The sequence below is a fragment of the Myzus persicae genome, unplaced genomic scaffold (genome assembly GCF_001856785.1).
Source record: "Myzus persicae strain clone G006 unplaced genomic scaffold, MPER_G0061.0, whole genome shotgun sequence".
Taxonomy (NCBI): domain Eukaryota; kingdom Metazoa; phylum Arthropoda; class Insecta; order Hemiptera; family Aphididae; genus Myzus; species Myzus persicae.
In genome coordinates, this window is record NW_019100880.1 from 302,907 (window position 1) to 322,859 (window position 19,953).

The 19,953-nt window shown below is 28.8% G+C and overlaps 1 protein-coding gene across 4 annotated transcripts in view; it reads right to left on the reverse strand.

Annotated features, from left to right (window-relative positions):
• The window catches only part of LOC111026565 (cAMP-specific 3',5'-cyclic phosphodiesterase), a 242,857-nt gene that overhangs the window by 182,333 nt on the left and 40,571 nt on the right, over window positions 1–19,953 (reverse strand). For 2 of the 4 annotated variants that reach the window (XM_022304665.1, XM_022304664.1), the window contains exons 1-2: window positions 9,269–9,443; window positions 1,602–2,763 (exon numbers count right to left, since the gene is read on the reverse strand). The exons of the other annotated variants lie outside the window; for them this stretch is intronic. In XM_022304665.1, coding sequence (XP_022160357.1) covers window positions 1,602–2,683 — 1,082 coding nt within the window. In that variant the 5' untranslated portion in view covers window positions 2,684–2,763; window positions 9,269–9,443. Of the gene's footprint in view, window positions 1–1,601; window positions 2,764–9,268; window positions 9,444–19,953 lie in introns of those variants that run through there. 4 annotated transcript variants of the gene reach the window in all.

A 19,953-nucleotide genomic window follows, 5' to 3' on the forward strand; every position in this document is an offset into this window, starting at 1 on the left:
AGTATTTATTTTTTTGTTTAGACTACCTTTCTAAAAATATTTGAGTGTTCAGGTCAAAACGAATTGATTTGTAATTTCTAATAAATACGGCTTGAATTTTTCGTATTAATTCCATATAACAAATTTTATTATAGGATGAAAACAATTGTATAAGTTATATTTTTGTATAGAATGTTTTCTATAATATATTTTACAGGAGAAAACCACTACATATGATCACTAACTTTTAAGAAAGTAATATATATTACGGTATATATCGGTATATTTCTGTATAAAAGTTTTATTAAATAAACTAAGCCACAGGCAAGAAAATGGTTGGATAATAATGCACTCGGGGGACTTAGAAGCAGGTTAGAGTAAAATTCGTCATTGTTTTGTGACTTAAAATAATAATTATAATTATTAATGAATGTTTGTCTGTTGACATTGGATAGGTATATGAACTGCATCGTTTCAGACCTGATCGGTGCAGAACCGAAAACAACAAGATGAATTACCTAAAAAAAATACAAAATTAGATACCTCAAAAAAAAGAAATTACTCAATCGAATGTGTGTATAATATGATTTTTTATATATTATATAATCTATATGTATATTATATTATTTACTCTTCGATAAATAAAAATTTTAATTTTTAAGTGACCTTTATATGCAATTGTTATTTATTAGGTACAAATTTCTTTAATTTTATGAAAGTCAACTATACGTATTTCTTCTTGCGAAGGTCAATCAAAAATTGGGTTTCAGAAAATTTGTTAAGATTGTGCAGTGGACCGTATATGAAGATATACTTATAACCAAAGTAGATAATATTATACTAATATGAAGCTTACTACGATTATAGATGCAATAATGAATGTTTATACATTTGTCAGTGTTGAGGTTTATAAATACTCACCGTTTAAAATAATTGCTTGTGGTAAAAATACATAATTTGGCAATAAAGTTGATGAGTTCAGCATTGTCAGTGGGGTGAACATAAAACAACAAACCCAACAATGTTGTAGGCGTTATAAAAATATAGTTTTAAGAAACCCTATTAGCAGTATTAAACTAATTGTTTTTAAATATTTTGCCAATAAACTACAAATTATTCACGCAGCACGTTTAAAACGTTTTAAACAAAATATTGTTTTTGGTTAAAAATAATATTATACTTTCATTAAACGGCTGTATACATATTTTATATGAGCTATAAACGATGCTATTAAAATTGATACCAACAACGAACCAAGTGAGCTAAATAACACAATTTACGATAGAAAAGACCTATATACATTACACACTACACACTATTTTCGAAAAAATATGGAATACTATGATGTGTCCTATATTTTTAGAGGTCCATCTTAAGAAATTTTGGAAATTTTCTGAGGCCATTAAAATTCGAGTAGGTAAGTACGAGTAATCGACGTTTATGCTTAGTAAAAAAAAAAAAATCGTAAGAAAATTAACGAAAACCCCGATTCGAAAATTATAATAATTATTTAACGATACGAACTTCTCAGAAAGATACGTAACCCATATTCGGGACCACGATGGTTACAGGGTTTAGGGGTTGAACAATAACCAGCGAATAAAATAACGGCACTTGCTTACTGTGAGAATATGTCCAAGTCGGAACTTCCGGGTAGCACTAGACGCGGCAACACCATGCCGGGCCGTGTCTTCTTGCGGGGCCTGCAGGTGGACGCGGCGTTTGCGGCAGCTGTGGAGGTGAACATGGACGACGCGGCCGCGGTAGAGTGGGATGCGAACGAAGTGGACGACGACATGGCAGCCGCCGCGGATGATGTGCAAAAGTGCCAAGCGGTCTCGGTGGACGCCGACGTCGAGTAGAAGGCGGGGGTGGTCGGCGTGTGTGTGTGCGGCGACAAGATGGTCAAGCGGCGTTCGCACGACGGCAAGGCGAGCGACAGGTGTGACGGCACGGATGTCCGGGTGGACGCGAATATGCCACGCCGGCGGTCGGCCATCTCAGCTGCAGCGGCCGTGGCCGCCACGTCGTCCAGGCCACTGTCCAGAGACTTTCGGTCGTCCGCGGCCATTATGAAGCTGGTTCGGTGAAGGTGGTGTGGCGTGGACGGCGGTTGGGGAGACGGAAGGCACTCCATAGACCGGCTGGTGCCGGCCACCGCATGACCGTTGCCACCCGTGTCCGCCGACAGCCAGCGTCTTCTGTTCTCGCCGGCCGCAGTGATGGTGCCACCTACGCCGCCCACGGCCACGCAACCGCAATTGTTCATCGTCATCGGCCGGCGGGCAGCGCACGGTTCCTGGCAACTGTAACCGCGACGCACCACCGCTGACCGTTTTCGCGATGACCGGTCAGTGTCGGCTGCAGCCGCTGTCACAGAAGGGCGTCCGTCCTCGTCCTCTTCGAGCGTCGGTGCCGCGGTCACCACCTTTTGCCTCTGAAGCGGTCTCCAACCACCGGCACCACCGGCAGTGGACACTTCGATCGCCGCTGATGTCGACTTGTGTGCGGACGGTGATGACGGTCTTCCATCTTCACGTTCTGTGGCCGGCGCTGAGTGCCATTTGACGGACGATAGTGAAGCCTTACTACCACTGTCATGACGGGTCTTCTGGTCGTCCACGCTTTTGGAACCAGCCGTCAACAAAAATGGTTTACGAAGACTGCCACTTGACTTTGGACTTTGGTCGTCTTTTGAAGTCATTTTTCAAGTAACGTTGGACTAGTTTTAGTATTTCTTCTCCTATTTTACTCTGAGGACGCGGTGGAGGTTATTCGAAATGCCTAAAATACATAAAAAAAACGCCATCGAAAACGGCGAAGATGAAATAGTTCTTTCATTACCCCAATTAATAGGATTCCCCAACCCATTCTCAATACCCATCCACCCACATTATGATGAAATTTAGATCCAGAGGGTGAGGAGATATCTATTCGGTACATACTAATAGCGAAACTGAAATAACAACACAAATACGTAGAAATGTAAAATAGCGATGGTTACAGCAAATTACTTCTGTTTTTCAATGGGTTTTAATCGTTCTTCGAAGTCATTTTGATAGTTGTTGCATGTTTGGGTTACCTTTTGTTACACAATGCTTAAGTCAATCTGTGCACGTGATCGATAGTGTCAAAGATGAAATATACAAGTTTTAAATATGCTCATTTTGATTCCCTTCCCATACTATGTAATTTTATAAAAAAAAAAAGTTGATATGGGAGAGTGTGGCTGTTGAGAAAATATTTGAAGATAAAACAATATTATATGTTATAAAAACAAAAAAAAACAAGATAAATTAATTTCCTATGTATAAAATTATTACAATACTGCCCGCTTATAGATATTTTGACGACCCAAACCTGTGTAAAAAAAAAAATACATATTCGACTGTCAGTTCTATCAGTTAGAATAAACGATAATAAGGATTATGACACTGCCAGATATCTGCAAATCAAAAAGCTATAAATATTTTATAAATTTATATTACATAGCTGTTCTTTTGTTCAGTGGTACACACGCACGGTCACTGAACAAACAAAAAACTCATTAAAATCGCAAATAAATATATTTTAATGGCATGATACATCTTCCAGAGACGGAGTTTAATGAAAAATGTGTACGGTCAGTTTCCTACTACATATAGCATTCTACTTTTGTCACTTACAAATTTAAGAGGTTATTTACGAAATGTTTCATTTGGTTTTATACAGATGACTTGACATGACCCTTAAATAATTGTGTTGTACAAATCAAACACGCGGATTCGAATGAGATAACATTGCTGACCGTCAAATGTTATCACAAACTTTTACCGATTTCAATTTAAGTTATTAATTATTATTGATTTTTTTTTTAATAAATACTTATCGTGTTTTATAATTTAAATACATATATTTGCTGTTGATAAAAATGTATGAAACATTAACTGGGTACAAAATAATAAACTAAAAATAATTATCGTTAAAATAATAAATTGATGCATCGAATAAACATTTTGATAAATACATTTACGTTAATAAACTGTTACAATAAGAGTATTCATTGGCATTATCATGAAAATAATAACTTTAAATTCTATCAATTCTAATAATATTTCACTCAAAACATCAATATGTGCCATAATATTATGCATTTCAAATATCAAACCATTCGTTTCTCATTTATAAACATTTAAAATGTATACAAAAGGAACACAGTGACACTAGATACCGTATTATACATTAGTGATCTGTTATACGGTGTACTGCTTAGGTATACGACTTAAATGATTACAAATGAGAAACGAATGGTTCAACGTTCAATGGTTGATGATAAAAAAAAATTTTAAAATTGTTTATTTCAGTGGCGTAAACATTGACGAGTGTCAAAATAACTAAATGGTTTTGCAAGTTTAATATCTAATAATATATTATGTCAAGTAGGTATTACATAATACATGTACTTGAAAATGTTCTAAAATAGTAGGTAATCTACATACAATTTATAAAACCCTGGTTATTTTATAAAGGCATATTTAAATTTTGATTTTAAATATTATTCTTTTTTTCTTATATTTTTATTTTTTTTATTTCAAGACATGTTTTTATGTTCACATAATTTAATTAGCGTTGCTTAATGATTAGGTTATACAACTTTACAAACGAATGTGAAAGAGCCTGCTTTTCGTCTCGCTGTAATTAAACTTTTAACGTCAGTACTTAAGCTCTAAACATTTAGTAGATACTTTTAGTGATAAATATGAGATCCGAATGTGGTAGACGAAGTACATTTTTTTTTAATTCACGCTACTTAATTTGTTTGATGTTTCTGAATTATTTTTGGTAAGTAAAGTAACAGACGCGATAACTCCTTCGACCGCAGGGCGTAGGTGCACATCGTATACATTGCATAGTAGTGCATTTCAATTGCGAAACATTTATGTGAAAGGCCGTGGTCAAATTCTGAAAATTTTACTCGGATTTAAAATCGTACGTTTTCGAGCAGTACCGTATTCCACGATCCGGTCCCTATATACTACCCTTTTGTCATATTTGTACAGTGCCGCAGATATAATATATGATATTGAAATCCAGGATTTGCTGGCGGCAATGTTAAGAATCCCACAGTAATCCCTAGCCCTGTAGGATGTACCGAGCACGTTGGCCGTAAAGGGCAAAATGTTGAAGAGCAAATCCCCACGCCGAAACGATGTGTGGCTCGACAAATCTGCAAAGTAAAACGGTAGCGAATATGGCTGATGGCATGGCGCGGGGGAAGGAGTCATTTGAATTGCAAATTCAAAGGGCCCGGTGGGTATTTTTCGTCTCGCGGAGGTTACTGTTACGACAAAGCAACGATCCAATTACCCGTATACACACTTTTGAACAGAAGTTTACGTGTCGGGTGCCCGGATAGATTATTATCGGAAAATCAATTTGAAGCGGAGATATCACTGAACAAAAGCGTAAATAACTCAGTGGGCGTTTTTAATTTATACCACGAGGGTCACGCTACACACGGAAACTAAGTTTTTAAGCAATAGATAAAACACGTTACGATTTTGAGCAAAAAAGAAAAGGAATAATATTAATAATGAGAGAAACATACCTATATGTACCGTATTTTATGTTCAACGCTTACTGCACGACTATTTCTATACAATCTACGATAAAATAAAAATACTGTACTGAACAGTTGTAAACTTGTTTTTACAAAAATAATTGGCACGCAAAGTACCTTTACGTATTAAAATTAAGATTTTTAACGGACACCATGAGTATTTAGACTTTCTATGCATTTTTTTTCCAACGTTTAACTTTGTATCTACACGACTCAATGAACTAAATTATCATTATTATAAAAACTACTTTGGTCGTCACAATGATATTATTTATGTTTCTATCATGTACAAGTAAATGTGTGAAATAGAGTATGAAAATTTGTAAAGAAACTTTTAATGATAGATTTAATGAATTTAAAATACATACAAATAATTTCTACTGAAAAACAGCATAACCATTATTTTATCAAAATATGAAATTATTATTGATTTTAGATCTAGAATATTTTTATTTCAAATAAATTTATTCACAATATATAAGATATAATAAAAGAATATAATATGAAATAAATAATATTTATTTTTAAAACATAATTAACATGATTGTTGGAAAGTTAAAGATGAAGCTATTTTTTTATATTTCAACTCGCTTCGCTAGCTATGGTTCGAGTGGGACTAGAATATTGTTATATTATATTTGACAAAAAAAGATAGATTGTCACATTTAGATAAACTATATAAGCTTACTATTGTGTATATTATAGATTTTATCCTACCGTTCTTTAAATTACAAATCTATGTTATTTATAGCTTTGTTCTTAAGCCATAATAATTTATGGGTAAACGTTTCATAAATTATTTAAAATTTATTTGGTTCTTTTGAATATTTATAAAGTAACGTCAGACAACGATCAACAATTATCAAACCATTTCTATAATCTATTACATTTACAACGCCGTAGGTAAAATTAATATATTTTTTTAATTAAGTTACTTAAATATAATAGTTGAGCATTTAAAAGAATTTTCTTTCAAACTACAATTTTCCAAGTCAACAATTAATTTAGTTTAAAATGACCTGGCATAAATTTCACTCTTTAAATTCCTAAAAAATCAAATGAATTATTTGAAAAGCTCATTTCACAAAAAGTTTATACTCAAAGCCTAACAAAAAAAAAAAAAACATAGTTCCCCTTTCCAATATTGATAAAATTTAAACTATGTCAGATAAAATGCAAGATATAACTTTCTAAATTATCAATAACATTATTAACACTTTCCTAATTATTATGCATAATGAATAACTGGAGAAATAAAAAAAATATTAAATAAATAAAATATTTACTTCTATAGGAAATTATTTTTAAATGAAATTTATAGATAATAATACGACCAAAAAAGTTATTTTTTTAGATTATCATTCAATAAATATAAATCACATCATTTTGAAAACATCGAAAACAAATTTACCAATTCTGACTTTCTATTAAATAAATGTACACTCGAGTAGATCACAATAATTTTTCATTGATCATAGAAAATAAAACGAAAATAGAAAAATTCTTTCTCCGAGCAATTGAAAATGTTTCATTGCAACAATCAGTTTGCTTTCAGTTTTATTTAAAGGTTTTTATCGAGTGTCCTCTGAAAAATATTTCAGAATATAATACATTTTACGTTGACGGAAATACGATTATGATCAGAATGACTAATTAAAACACTTATTAACGGAGTATAGAACTTGGATTTGAATTATATTGAAATTTTATATTCGATTAGAGTTTTAGGTTTGACTAAAATTAAATGATGACACAGTTCAATATTATTTTCTTTATCATTATGGCACAGATACGTCATATCAATATTCGTTACAAAAACATAACAAATCATGGGTACTCTAACTTTCTTAACAATTAAATCAACATATTACTCATATATTCATGATATTATGAAATGTAGAAATTTAAAATCATTGTTATTTTAATTAATCTATCTAATCATAACAGATGAATGTTATGAATGTTATGAATACAAATTAATTTGTAGTAAAATGTAAAACATTCAAGTGTAACTTGGTTTGAAAAAAAAATATTAAATGCATGAAGATTCGATGATTATTAAATAATTACATTTGCAATGTTTTCAATCGAATAAATTCCTACGCTGCACAACACATTTTAGAAAGATGATTTTTTTTTTTTTGAATAATAAATTTTTTATGGACAAATTATCGTGTTGGTATATAATGTATTTGTAGATTAACTAAAATTGTGAATAATATATTTTTGTGTTACAGTAAGTCAAGTAATTTTCAAATTGTAAAATTGGGTTGGTTAAACTTTGGTAACGATGTACCTATGTTATTTAAATAAGTTCAAATTCGATTTTAATTCAGAAACATTATTTATTGTAAGTGGCATGGTGAGTACATCCCAAATTTCTAGTTTACAATCAAACTACATACCCACCTAATAAATGTGTTTAATAAACTAATTTATATAATTGCTATAATTATTGCAATAGATACTTAAAAAATTAAACTTTGTTACGTGTTATTTTTAATCATAAAATTATATGATAAAATTAGATGATATATTTGTATTCAAAATCCAAGGAATACAGGATTTAGGAAGTAGAAATAATTTAAATCGGAAAATTGACTCTGTTGAATAATTCACTTAATTTCAATCACCACGCCACTGCAGGTTACGTTAACTAATTATTACGTCCTTCCTGTGCAGTCATAATTAGTAAGAAAAATTGCTGTGTTGTTTATCAAAAAATGTATAAAATATTCATGAATTGGACAAAAAAAATATTATAAGCATAACGTATTCAAAATGTGCACAAGAAATACATTTGGAGATTTGCAAGCAAATGTGAAGTTTATTCACGTAAAAAAAAAAGTTCAGTAATGATATTTTTTAATATAAAATATAAAACAGCATGTTAAAAATATTTTAGGTTTTTAATGTAATTATATTATTTAAATTTATAATACTTGAGAAACGCGTACCGTCTATTAAATTTTTCTTTCTTGCACTGCAGTAAAACTAATGCCGCTTTGAGATGAAAAAAAATGTAAGTATAATATTATTATAAATACATAACTAGTATATCGTTCTACAATAATATGACTCTTTTTCTCAAATTTCGATTATTTTTTTTATGTTATTTACCTTTGTCCTAAGTATTATACATCAAATATTCAAAAAAAAAGAGCAAAGCAAAAACGTCACAAAGAACTTAAAACCGTAAACACAACTACATTTTTAAAGGCTACCATATTGTGTTATACAACGGATTAATGGAGGAAATTGAAAAAAAAGGTTTACCCATGTTTCAAAAAAGATGCATTGTAATTAGTTTTTTCAACAGTCCGTTGAAATGTCTATTTATCACGGTGAAGGTAAAATGGTTTATTTTTTTAGGACACAGAGACCAACATTTTGGGTTTTCACTAGAATACTCAAAACGAATCTAACGCATGGCTAATAATGAATATATGGTATATTATCGTATAATATAGCAATAAGTCACCGAAAACCATCGACAATTAGAAAATACATAGGAAACAAAATATAATTAAAACGGGTGACAAAATATTATGCCTTCCTCCTACTACTCCTCATTATCCCCGGATCTAAAATTAAAGCCGAGCTCGGCCGTTTGGATGAACGCCAACCAAACCCACCCACCGCCTCCAACATTAAAAAAAATAATTATTATTATATATCAACTAAACGCACCACAACACAGACCGGCGAAAATCGCTCTCAAACTCGACGCGAGCACACGACACGGGAAAATCAAAAACGGAAAATCACGACACAAACTGTATACGTCGATGGCGGCGGCAGAAAAACGTTCCGAGTGCACCACGCTGGGCCCGATTGAGCCTGTTGCCGCGACGTCGGATCGACTGTAGCCGTATTCGCCAACAATAGTGTTCGAACGGCGGCGGTGGCCATGAAGCCTCGCAAACCCGACGACCCGACGGTTTCCGATCGCCGCCGACAGACGACGTTTATGGCAGCTACTACTACGTATAGGTATATTGTATATACAATAATAATAATGCGTGCGGTACCTGCCGCCACTAGGTTTTCCGTGGCTTACATTTTAGCTATTGCTACCGAGCGACATTCCGAGTCACCACTCTTCAAAGAAGAATCATGCAGAAATTTGATCGATCGAGGATGACCGGCCAAATTTAAAAAAGATTATACCGAAATTTGAAATAACCGTGCCCATAACAAACTGCGGTTGTGAGACGTTCAATATGTGTATAATAAATTGATTTATTGATTCATTCTTCGCGAACCAGCCGTATATAACAATAATAATAATAATAGTTACTTATACAGTTATAACAACAGTAATAACAATAAAAACAATGCAACGCTAATCAGGTAGTGATGATATTATGTAAGATAATAATATTTTCGAAATGTTGAAACAGTCATCATGTTGTAATTAACTACGAACTATGTAGGTTTAAAAATAGTATCGGCCCCCATAAAATTATTCGAAATTTAAAGTATAATTCGCCAATGATTGGCATAACTTGCTATTTTAGTTTCTGGCCAAAGTGATGAATATTGTATTACTTTTACAATGATCAATGTTTTTTTTTAGTTTTTTGTTTTGTGTCTGTTATCACCTTCTGGTGATAATGCTTTTAAAAAGCTTTGATTTTCTTAAACTTTTCTTTTTTTATATAAATGTCAATAAATATTACATCAAAAAAGTTGAAAATTAAATACAAGACTCCTGAAATATTGTTACAATATCAGTTGAAAAATAATAAAAATACGTATTTACGATTTTGTTTTATAATCATTTAAAGTTCAAATTTTAACAACATTTATCAAATTGAACATTGTTCGTAAAAATGAATTTAATCTACTGCAGTACTAATGCCGAGTAGTAAAATAAATTACTCAAATCCCAATAATATCATCAAATATACTAAATTACTAAGTAATATTATAGGCTGATAGACCGTCTTAGCTCAGAATCGTTTTCTGTATACTACAATGATTTTATATCATTGAATTCAAATTTAGCACCATCCATTACAGTGACCCACTTGTAACCTACTATGCAGTAAAGCAACATACACTTACCGGTTTTTTTATAATATTAATTGTATTTGAATGTATAAAATGTATCATATATACTTATTTAAATTTAATATACCTACTTTTTTGCACAAGTCTAGAAATAATAAACAAAAAACTATATCATAGATACCTTAGATAATATTATGATTATTATATAGTTTTTTATTCCCTCCTTTATACCCAATCATTTTTAAATTTCTAATCAGAAATAATTAAAATATCCAACATTGAATAATAAATCCCACATCTTGAAACAAAATACTTTTAAGTATTTTATTTGTAACATTTACTCAGACATTAGCTTTTACAAGTTATTAACAGTATGAATTATAATTAATTTAAAATCTATAGATAATATTGTATATTTTTTTGCAATAGAAATCACTAATCTAAAAATTGCAATCCTCTATTTGTATATTTTTTTGCAATAAATATTTTAACTTAAAAATAATTGATTTGGTATGACAACATTCCTAATTAATATTAGAGTACTTTTATATCGAACATGCTATGCAAATATTATTCATTTTAAATAACTAATAAAAATGATCGATTTCGTTTGATATACAGGGTGATTGACCAAGCATGCTCGACCCTTTCATTTCAACTATGGAGTTGCTTAAGATTTGATTTTTGGAATTGTTTAATATAATTAAAGATCATATTGTTCTAAAACTCTTGAAAGTTTATTACTATTTAAGGAGCATCCTGTTTAGATACAAACTTCTGTTTTGTAATGAGAACCCCCCTTTCCTACTGTAAATTATTTGGTGGATAATTTTTCTAAAATTAATGAAGTATGAAAATCAAAATTCATATTAGCAGTTTTTGAGTTATTTAACTTTGTACTCTACCTTAAGATAATAGACATATTATGATGGGTTTGTAAGATATTTTAGCTATGATGATTTAAAATTTTAAAGATTCATATCAAATGATCAATATTGAAATTTTGTAAAAATAGCCCAAGTATAGTAAATACAAGATCCAATATTACATCAATTTTATGTTTTTTTTAAAACCATTTTTAAGAACTGTTATCTTTGGTTAGTACAGAGACATTTGACGTCTGAAAAACAACTCAAATTTTGAATGAGATATAACAATTTCAACAAAAAAATTATCCACTAAATAATTTACAGTTATTGTGGGAGGTTGTCATTTGAAAAAGTGGTCTTTGAGTATATTTAATAATTCCAAAATCAAAAATTCAAATAAATTCATTATTAAAGACCAAAATGGTTGGTGAATCATTCTGTGTAGTATAACTTTATAACATGAAAATAAATACATAAGTACTTAAGATAAAGATTATGCATACAGGCAATTTGATACACTATAAGAAATAATTAAGATCACATATAAACTATGAATATATATGCTGATTTCAAATGTATTATGTGACGTTTTTTTAGGTATTAACAAGGTATATCTAAATCCAAGCTCTTATACCATCAACAATTATTAGAAAATGCATATGATGTAGTAGGTATTAAGAATGTTAGTTAAATTGTAAATACTAAGTCTTATTCAATCATTCTATGTTGAAATAAAACAAGTGGTTTAAGTGGTTCATCTTGTTATTTTTTCTTTTTATTATTTTTATTATAGTATACTTTTAATTGAAATTCATTGAATTTGTTTTCATTTAAATTCATACATAATAAAATATATTCTTAAAAAATGCATTATTTATTGTAACATTTTTGAAACATAATATATTTAATAAAGCGATACAATGTTGAATTGTAATCTGCACAGGGCACACAATTTAAATACACATTCTAGTTCTCAAAATCAATTTTAGCAACACTAAATATTTAAGTTTTCTTTTTCGACAATTATAATTCTACAATAGGATTCTAATGTAGTACGATCAGTTAAAATTAAAAATTAATGTTATGACAACGAACGATTTAAATATAATTATTATAAATTTTGTTTTTGTCCAGTTTATCCGAGACCAAACATACTGTCCTACATAATTTTATTAAATGCACATTGAAAGAAACAATAATATTTTTTTATTCATAAATAAAAATATGTAGGTACAAGTTCTGAAACAATATCATGTTTCTTGTATTTAGTATGGACAATTAGCCATGATAAAAACAATATATGAAAAAATTGTGTTTGTAAAAAAGTCGATAACTTCATAGTATTTCCCATTTATTTATTATTTATAACTATATGCGTCTTATCCGAACCCTTTACATAAGATCTTCCGAATTTCATGAAACAAATATGGCAGGTTGGAATTAATTAGGTTATTATACAACCATTGCCAATTTTGTCTAACAAAATGTAAAGGACATCGACTGTATGAGAGGTACTGAAAAATGAATGATTGATTCATAACCTGTAGGTTAGGTATACATACAAACTTCAAACTCTGTTACCTAGCTTAATATAAGTTATTACATAAGGATAAAATTATTAACTGTATCAAGACATATTACATTTCCACAAATTCTATTTGTGTACATCTGGTTTTTGGAAATATGATTTTAAGGGTTCTGCGGGGGTTGCTTAGTTAATTTGATTCAATAGGTAATAATAATTAATAAACACTGTTTTATGTATTATTCTGAAGAAATATTCTGAATACTAATTTGAAGATACTTAAATTATAATATTGATATGACCTAAGTCCTTTTTTTTTATATGTTACAATATAAAAATTATGCATTAATCATAAATGAGGTAAACTGAAACTTTTGAAACATAATATAATATGTTTAATACTTAAAAATCAAATTATACAAATTTATTGTCATATGGTTATTATAGTTATAATATCATTGTACTACATTTATGTATTTCGTGAAATTGAGAATGCCTAATAATAAAACATATCACATGGAAAATACTAAAAGTCAAATGATAGAAAATTGTTTTTTTATTTACCATTTATAAAAAAATTAACAATCAACATATCATGTTATTCTATAATAGACACTAGAATACCGCAGGTACCTATGTATATTTATAATTATGAATTAATCAAAATATTCAAACACTTTTTTCTTCTTAAAATTCCATGACAAAATTGCTATTATTTAATACAATTTCTATAATGACATTTTTTTATGCAAGTTAAAGAGTATAAAGTGTGATTAATTATAGTTTTCAATGTGGTTGTTGACTGTTGTTGTTATTATTAAACAATTATCTATTGTCTAAATTTACACTTAGATGCGTTTGTGTGTTTATAGATGGCACTCAGTTTTACATTATCATTTAAAGGGAAACATAGGACCATGATAATAGTATAATAATAGCAATAATAATAATATTCATAGTAAGTGTTGTGTTTATTCATGAATAAATATGGGCAAAAAACGCTTTAATCGAAAAAATTTAAATTATGAGTATATTATGGTAAATAAAACTTTTGTAGTTATTATAATGTTATACGATTAAGTTGTACACTACACTAGAAAATATTAAACGATTTAACGCATAGTAATTTTTACATATTATAATAAAATACATTTTAAAACTCAAAACGTCTCCCATGTAGCCAACAATCGGTATTTCAAATACCTAGTCAAAAGTAATATATTATGTGGATTTTACAGTTATGCATATTTGGAGTAGTTAGACGATAAATTTAATACAGACCATTAAAGCGCCTTAGATAGATTAAATAGAGACTATGCACCATGACAGCTTGGTAAATTAATATTGTGTGATTAGTTCCACGTACATAATATTATAAATTATACATTTCAATTAAATTATGACCAATACAGATTGAATAATATTGTAATATTGAAAAGTATGAATGGAAGTTAAACATAAAGATTAGGTAATAAATATATCTTAAACACTTAAGTCTGCGGCTACTACTCTTCCATGATACATATAATCAAATATTATAAAATCACGTAAATATTGGAGGTTGGCATTTATTATTTTTTTATTTATTATAACAAAAAAAAAACATGAAATGTACATTTTTAATACCACCAATATTATTGTTCTAAGAAAAGAAAAATTTAAGCTTTTCGATAAAAATAACTACCAAGAGTAATATTTCACTGAGCACTCGATTTGAAGAAAAATATATAGCTTGGTATACCATTGTATACAAACTTCGAATTTATATTAACTGTATCTATACTTAATAATTTGGGGTTATTGGTATTCATAAACTATATTTTTATTTGAATAAATAATTTTCCTATTAGTTGAAAAAACAATTGCAAAGGCTTTATATAATAACTAATAGTCATAATACACATACTAAAGAAGAACATTTTTTTTTATAACCTTTAATATATTACATGTATTTTTATGGTAAAAATAAAATAATATAGTAATAAACTACAAGTCCAATGTACGGTAGGTAGTAATTTAATCAATATAATTAACTATTAAAGCCAGTTCAAGACTTGGATGTTAAAATCATTTAAAAAAGAACTTCAAAATATTTAAACTTATCGAGGGTCATTAATAATGTTTATAGAACGTCCAAAAAAATTAATCTATTTAAAAGTTATACACCTTAATATTTACCTTCATTGATTTAAATGTTATATATTATATGCGTAATATAATAAGTAATAATTATTAATTACTAGGTATGAAAATAAATTTTTTACTTTGCTGCCAGAGTGTATTCAAAAACATATATTTTTTTAAGGATTTTGAATGTATAAAATATATTTTTGGTGGTAGCAAGATGAATTTCACCATAAGTAATCAAAAAATACTTTTGAATATTAGACAAACAACAATATTATTTATAGCTAAAACAAAAAGTGTAAGCAATACTTAAAGATTAAAACTAGGTAGGTACTAAACTTTGTCAGTTGTCAAACAAAAAATTTGTTATTTTGGACCTACACTATCTGTAACTTTAAAGATTCATTTTTATAACAGCCTTCTTGAAACATAAGACTAATTAAAAAAAGTAATAAAAAAACTATTCTCACAGGCATCCAATTAATAATATTAAAAATTATTCTGTATTTTTACCTCACTATTAAAAGTATTTCTATAACAGTGATGATAAACTGTTGTTGAAATTGGATTTTGACCGTGATGTGAATATCCAAAGTAAAAGCCTGAATGTGTTCATAATTATTTATCGTATCTTTATTATTAATTTTTTCCCCTCACTTAATACTTAATTTTTTGAATTTAATTTTAAAGGTTTTAAAAGGGGCTATACAAACTTGAGTATATTATATGCTTCATAAATAAAAAAAAATCTGGACAAGACACAAATGCCAATATTTGTGGTCTGTGACCACATCGGCTAGCTCATCTCGGTACAGGTTAAGATTGATGTGTTTTATTATTAAATTTTAAAGAATTGGGAATGAATCGAATAAGATGTAATGTATACATATATATATAACAAAAACAATATTTTAAATAAAGTTCGATAAAAAATGTGATTTTATGTGATTTTAAATTAAAGTCTATAGTTATAATTTTTGTTTCGGTTGTAACCTCTACCGTATGAATTATAATTATCGGTTAAAATTATTTTTCATGTGATCACGTTATATGTATATGTTGAATTTTTGGTCAGACAACAAAATAACAAAAACTATTCTTTATTTTAAATTTATCCAAATTCACATTTATATATTATTTTTATTGCAAGACAAAAGTAATTATAAATATGAATAACCTCATAATTCATCAACAACAAAATTATTGACTTCTTACTTAAAATAAGTACTGGGAATATAAAAAAAGTAATAAGTCATCTTATTTTTTTCTTATAATGTTAAGGTTATACGGTAAATACGTTTCTAAAATTGTCTTATCACAACGTTTGGAGAAAACAGAATATAGTCTTAAATCGTACATTTAAAATATTTGTCTATATTTGTTAAGTTAAATTCGTGCTACGAAATGTAATAAGCCAATAAACATAGCTATAATCTGGTCAACTTAGAGCCTGAAGCAAAACAGTGTTTCTTGTGTATATTCTGTGAAAATCAGCTTTCAATTACTGGCTTAACATGTTGTATTTATACAACTCTTATATTACCTTTGAATGAGATAGAACGAAGAAAGCTCTCAGCGCAAAACAACAAACAGACGAAATGATTTAATAAAAACATGGGTTTCGTTTTGGAAGGGTTTGAGAAGGGCAGGGAATACCTTAAGGGTTTAATTATTTGTAAAATGAGTTTGATGTATAATTGCAGGGTATAATATACCTATAGAATGAGTATGTGTTTTTTTTTAAATATGAACAACTGTTGTCAGTGTTATGCGGTATCATAAGTCTGCACATCTTCCAATCTCATATCGGAAAAATATCAAATAGCAAAGAACGAATATTAATAATAATAATAACTAGCAAAATAATAAACAACTATCTATTCAATATTCTATACGAATTACCAACCTACAATGTATACTACTTCGAATTTTCGAATAATATAAATTTATAAAAATATAGATGATATTCGTTAAGTTTATTTTTCGGATCCATTTAAATCGTTAAATGTTTTTCTACTTAAATTAAGAAAGTATAAACTGTGATAATCCAAAAGAAAGAAAAAAAAATAAAAAAATTATAATACATTATAATGGCAACGCCAACACATTAAACTTTTTAGTACTTAATTATACATTTACATTGATCCAACCATCGTGGCATGTTTTTAATTATTTTACTTGTCAAACAACATGCTAAGAAATGCTCAAATTATGTCAGGGGGAGAGTACTTTCCTTACGTTGCTAAAATAACTATTTGGTCACACAACTAATTATTAGCAACATATTATGCTATTGTGGGCTTTGCAATGACGCCATACGTTACAGTTCATTAAATTAAAAATTTAACTCATATACGTCATAGAGTGAACATACGTTATTAGAAATATTCCTAAAAAAAACAAGTGATGTCCACGATGGACACCATTCGAGGAACAAATATGGTTCGCCCAAATTATTATGCTGTTTCTGGCTGACATTAAAAATAATTGTCTGCAGATCACCTCTTAAGTCGCAATAATTAAAAAAGATATTTTAAAGATTGGAATGCTTTCATGGACGCATCGATGAATTGATTTATGAGTATTAGCCTTTTTAGAAATGTATAATAAACTTGCAGCAGTATAAAGTATAACAGTACACAGCTTTCATAGTGACAATATATTAGGTAAGTTAAAATAATATTAGGGCATGTTGTAACTCGATGGTTGGCATCAGTCACTAACAGAATCTGAGGTCAAGCATCGGCTTACGCAACGTGCGAAACGTCGCTAATGCTCGGATGGGTGACCACCAGGGGTTTAGTGAGAAATCCGAGCTCAACATAAGAGTGTTTCTCAACCAACCATACCCCCCTATAAAATGCCAACGACCGCAGTTGCCGATGCTTAAGATCAATACAAATAAAAAAGTAATAATAACAGGTAATTTGTATACAACTACATTAACATAGAAAGTAATAACACATAACTACGTTTAATAATGAATTATCATAATTATTTACAAAAAGAGTTTTAATTATTATTATTTTTAAATATTATAACGTTTAGTGTAAATGTAAATCTAGCATTTAGTAAAACAGTTTTATGTAGGGTCTCTGTAGCTATTATTATTTATCAAACATGCGTTTAATATTATAATGAGTTTATTGTTGCGTGTGTACTGTTATGGTTGATAGACGATTCGTGATAAGGCGTCCACGAAGTATAATAATATAAAATAATATTAAAGTATAGGTACTATATAGTATCTAAAGCCATGGTACGTAATACAATTGTATCTTTATTTCGTATAATCAAGTTAACGGTTTTCTGCATAGTACCAAAATCACAAAATAATATAAGAACAATAATTTTACAAGGTTGTAAAAATGAACTTATGTTTGACAAAACTTGATTTATAACTAATAAATTATCAATCATAATAATTATAACATTTTTATTACTTAAGTGCCTATAAAACATTATGTTTTTAATTACAAACATTTTTAGATATTACAATTTGGACATTATGCATGTATATAACAAACTGTTAAAAAGAGTTAGTAAATATAGTAAGTAAATATATTTATTTGAATAAGAGTCAATTAGTGTTATATTAACTTAAGTAAACACAACATCGATTAAGATAAAGAGAATATTATGCTATTACAATCAATAAATGTATATCACTACAATGTTTCCGGTATTCAGGCACTCTAAAATGATGGCATTATTTGTACATTTTAACGTTAGGTACATACAATATGCAATATAGTATTTATAATGTGTTTGAAAATGAATGTCAATAAATAAATAGTGATCATAATAGTACTCATCGTAGCATAAGATAATTGATAAGAAGGATTATTTAATTTTTTGAAATTAATAAGGTTTTAAGTAAGGTTTTAAAATCTATAATATAGTATGCGGTTATCTAAAATGTTATAAATGGCAAACAATAAATGAAACAAATTTTAGATTTTCATAGAAGCATGAAACGTATTGACATACCTAAAGATTTTATTTCAACATTGTTTTGTGTAAAAACAAGGAGTATTCAAAAAGTGTTATGAACTAGCACTTTCAATGTTAAAAATGTCTAATTAGATGGCATGATTAAAGAGGCCATTTTTTAAAAGTTCCGGAAAGAGTAAAACTTAACTCTGACAACCGCAGAAAAATGTTGATAAGCTTTCAACAAGCGCATGAGCTTGGAATGGTTATTCGAGTAGGTATCCACATTTTTAGTTTAATAGTATACTATCAGGAGTCAACGCAAGTGTCTGATCACCGTTTTAGTAGAAAAAAATGCACCAAATGAAAGTAAAAACAATTAAGTGTACAACAATGTGAAACTAAACAATGTGTTGAATGTAAGTCGCAATAACCATAAATTAGGTACTATTATTCAATTATCGTAATATGTATATTCAGTTAAGTGTGCATTTAAATAATTTTCAACAATGTTTTTAACTTAACATTTTCGTACATCCTATTTAAAGTAAGTATTTGAAGGATTTTTTTTATATCTAGGGAATTGTATTTCATATCTATCTGATAACCAAATAATAATTAGGTATCTGTGTCATATTGATATGTTTTTTAATGATTGCATGTAATCCAGAAATATGATAAATTTTAACCATACTATATACACTATATACTTAGTAATTTTCAATTAATAGATCTTTAAATCCAGTATTCTAGTAAATCCGCATATATTAATCATTTTGTTTTGGGCAAATGTTGTCTTAATATAACAATTAGAATAGTAAATATGAACAAAAACACTATAATATTATTACATAATTTCCGTTAACTAACAATGTTTGTATTGTATCCAATAATAATGGGCAATA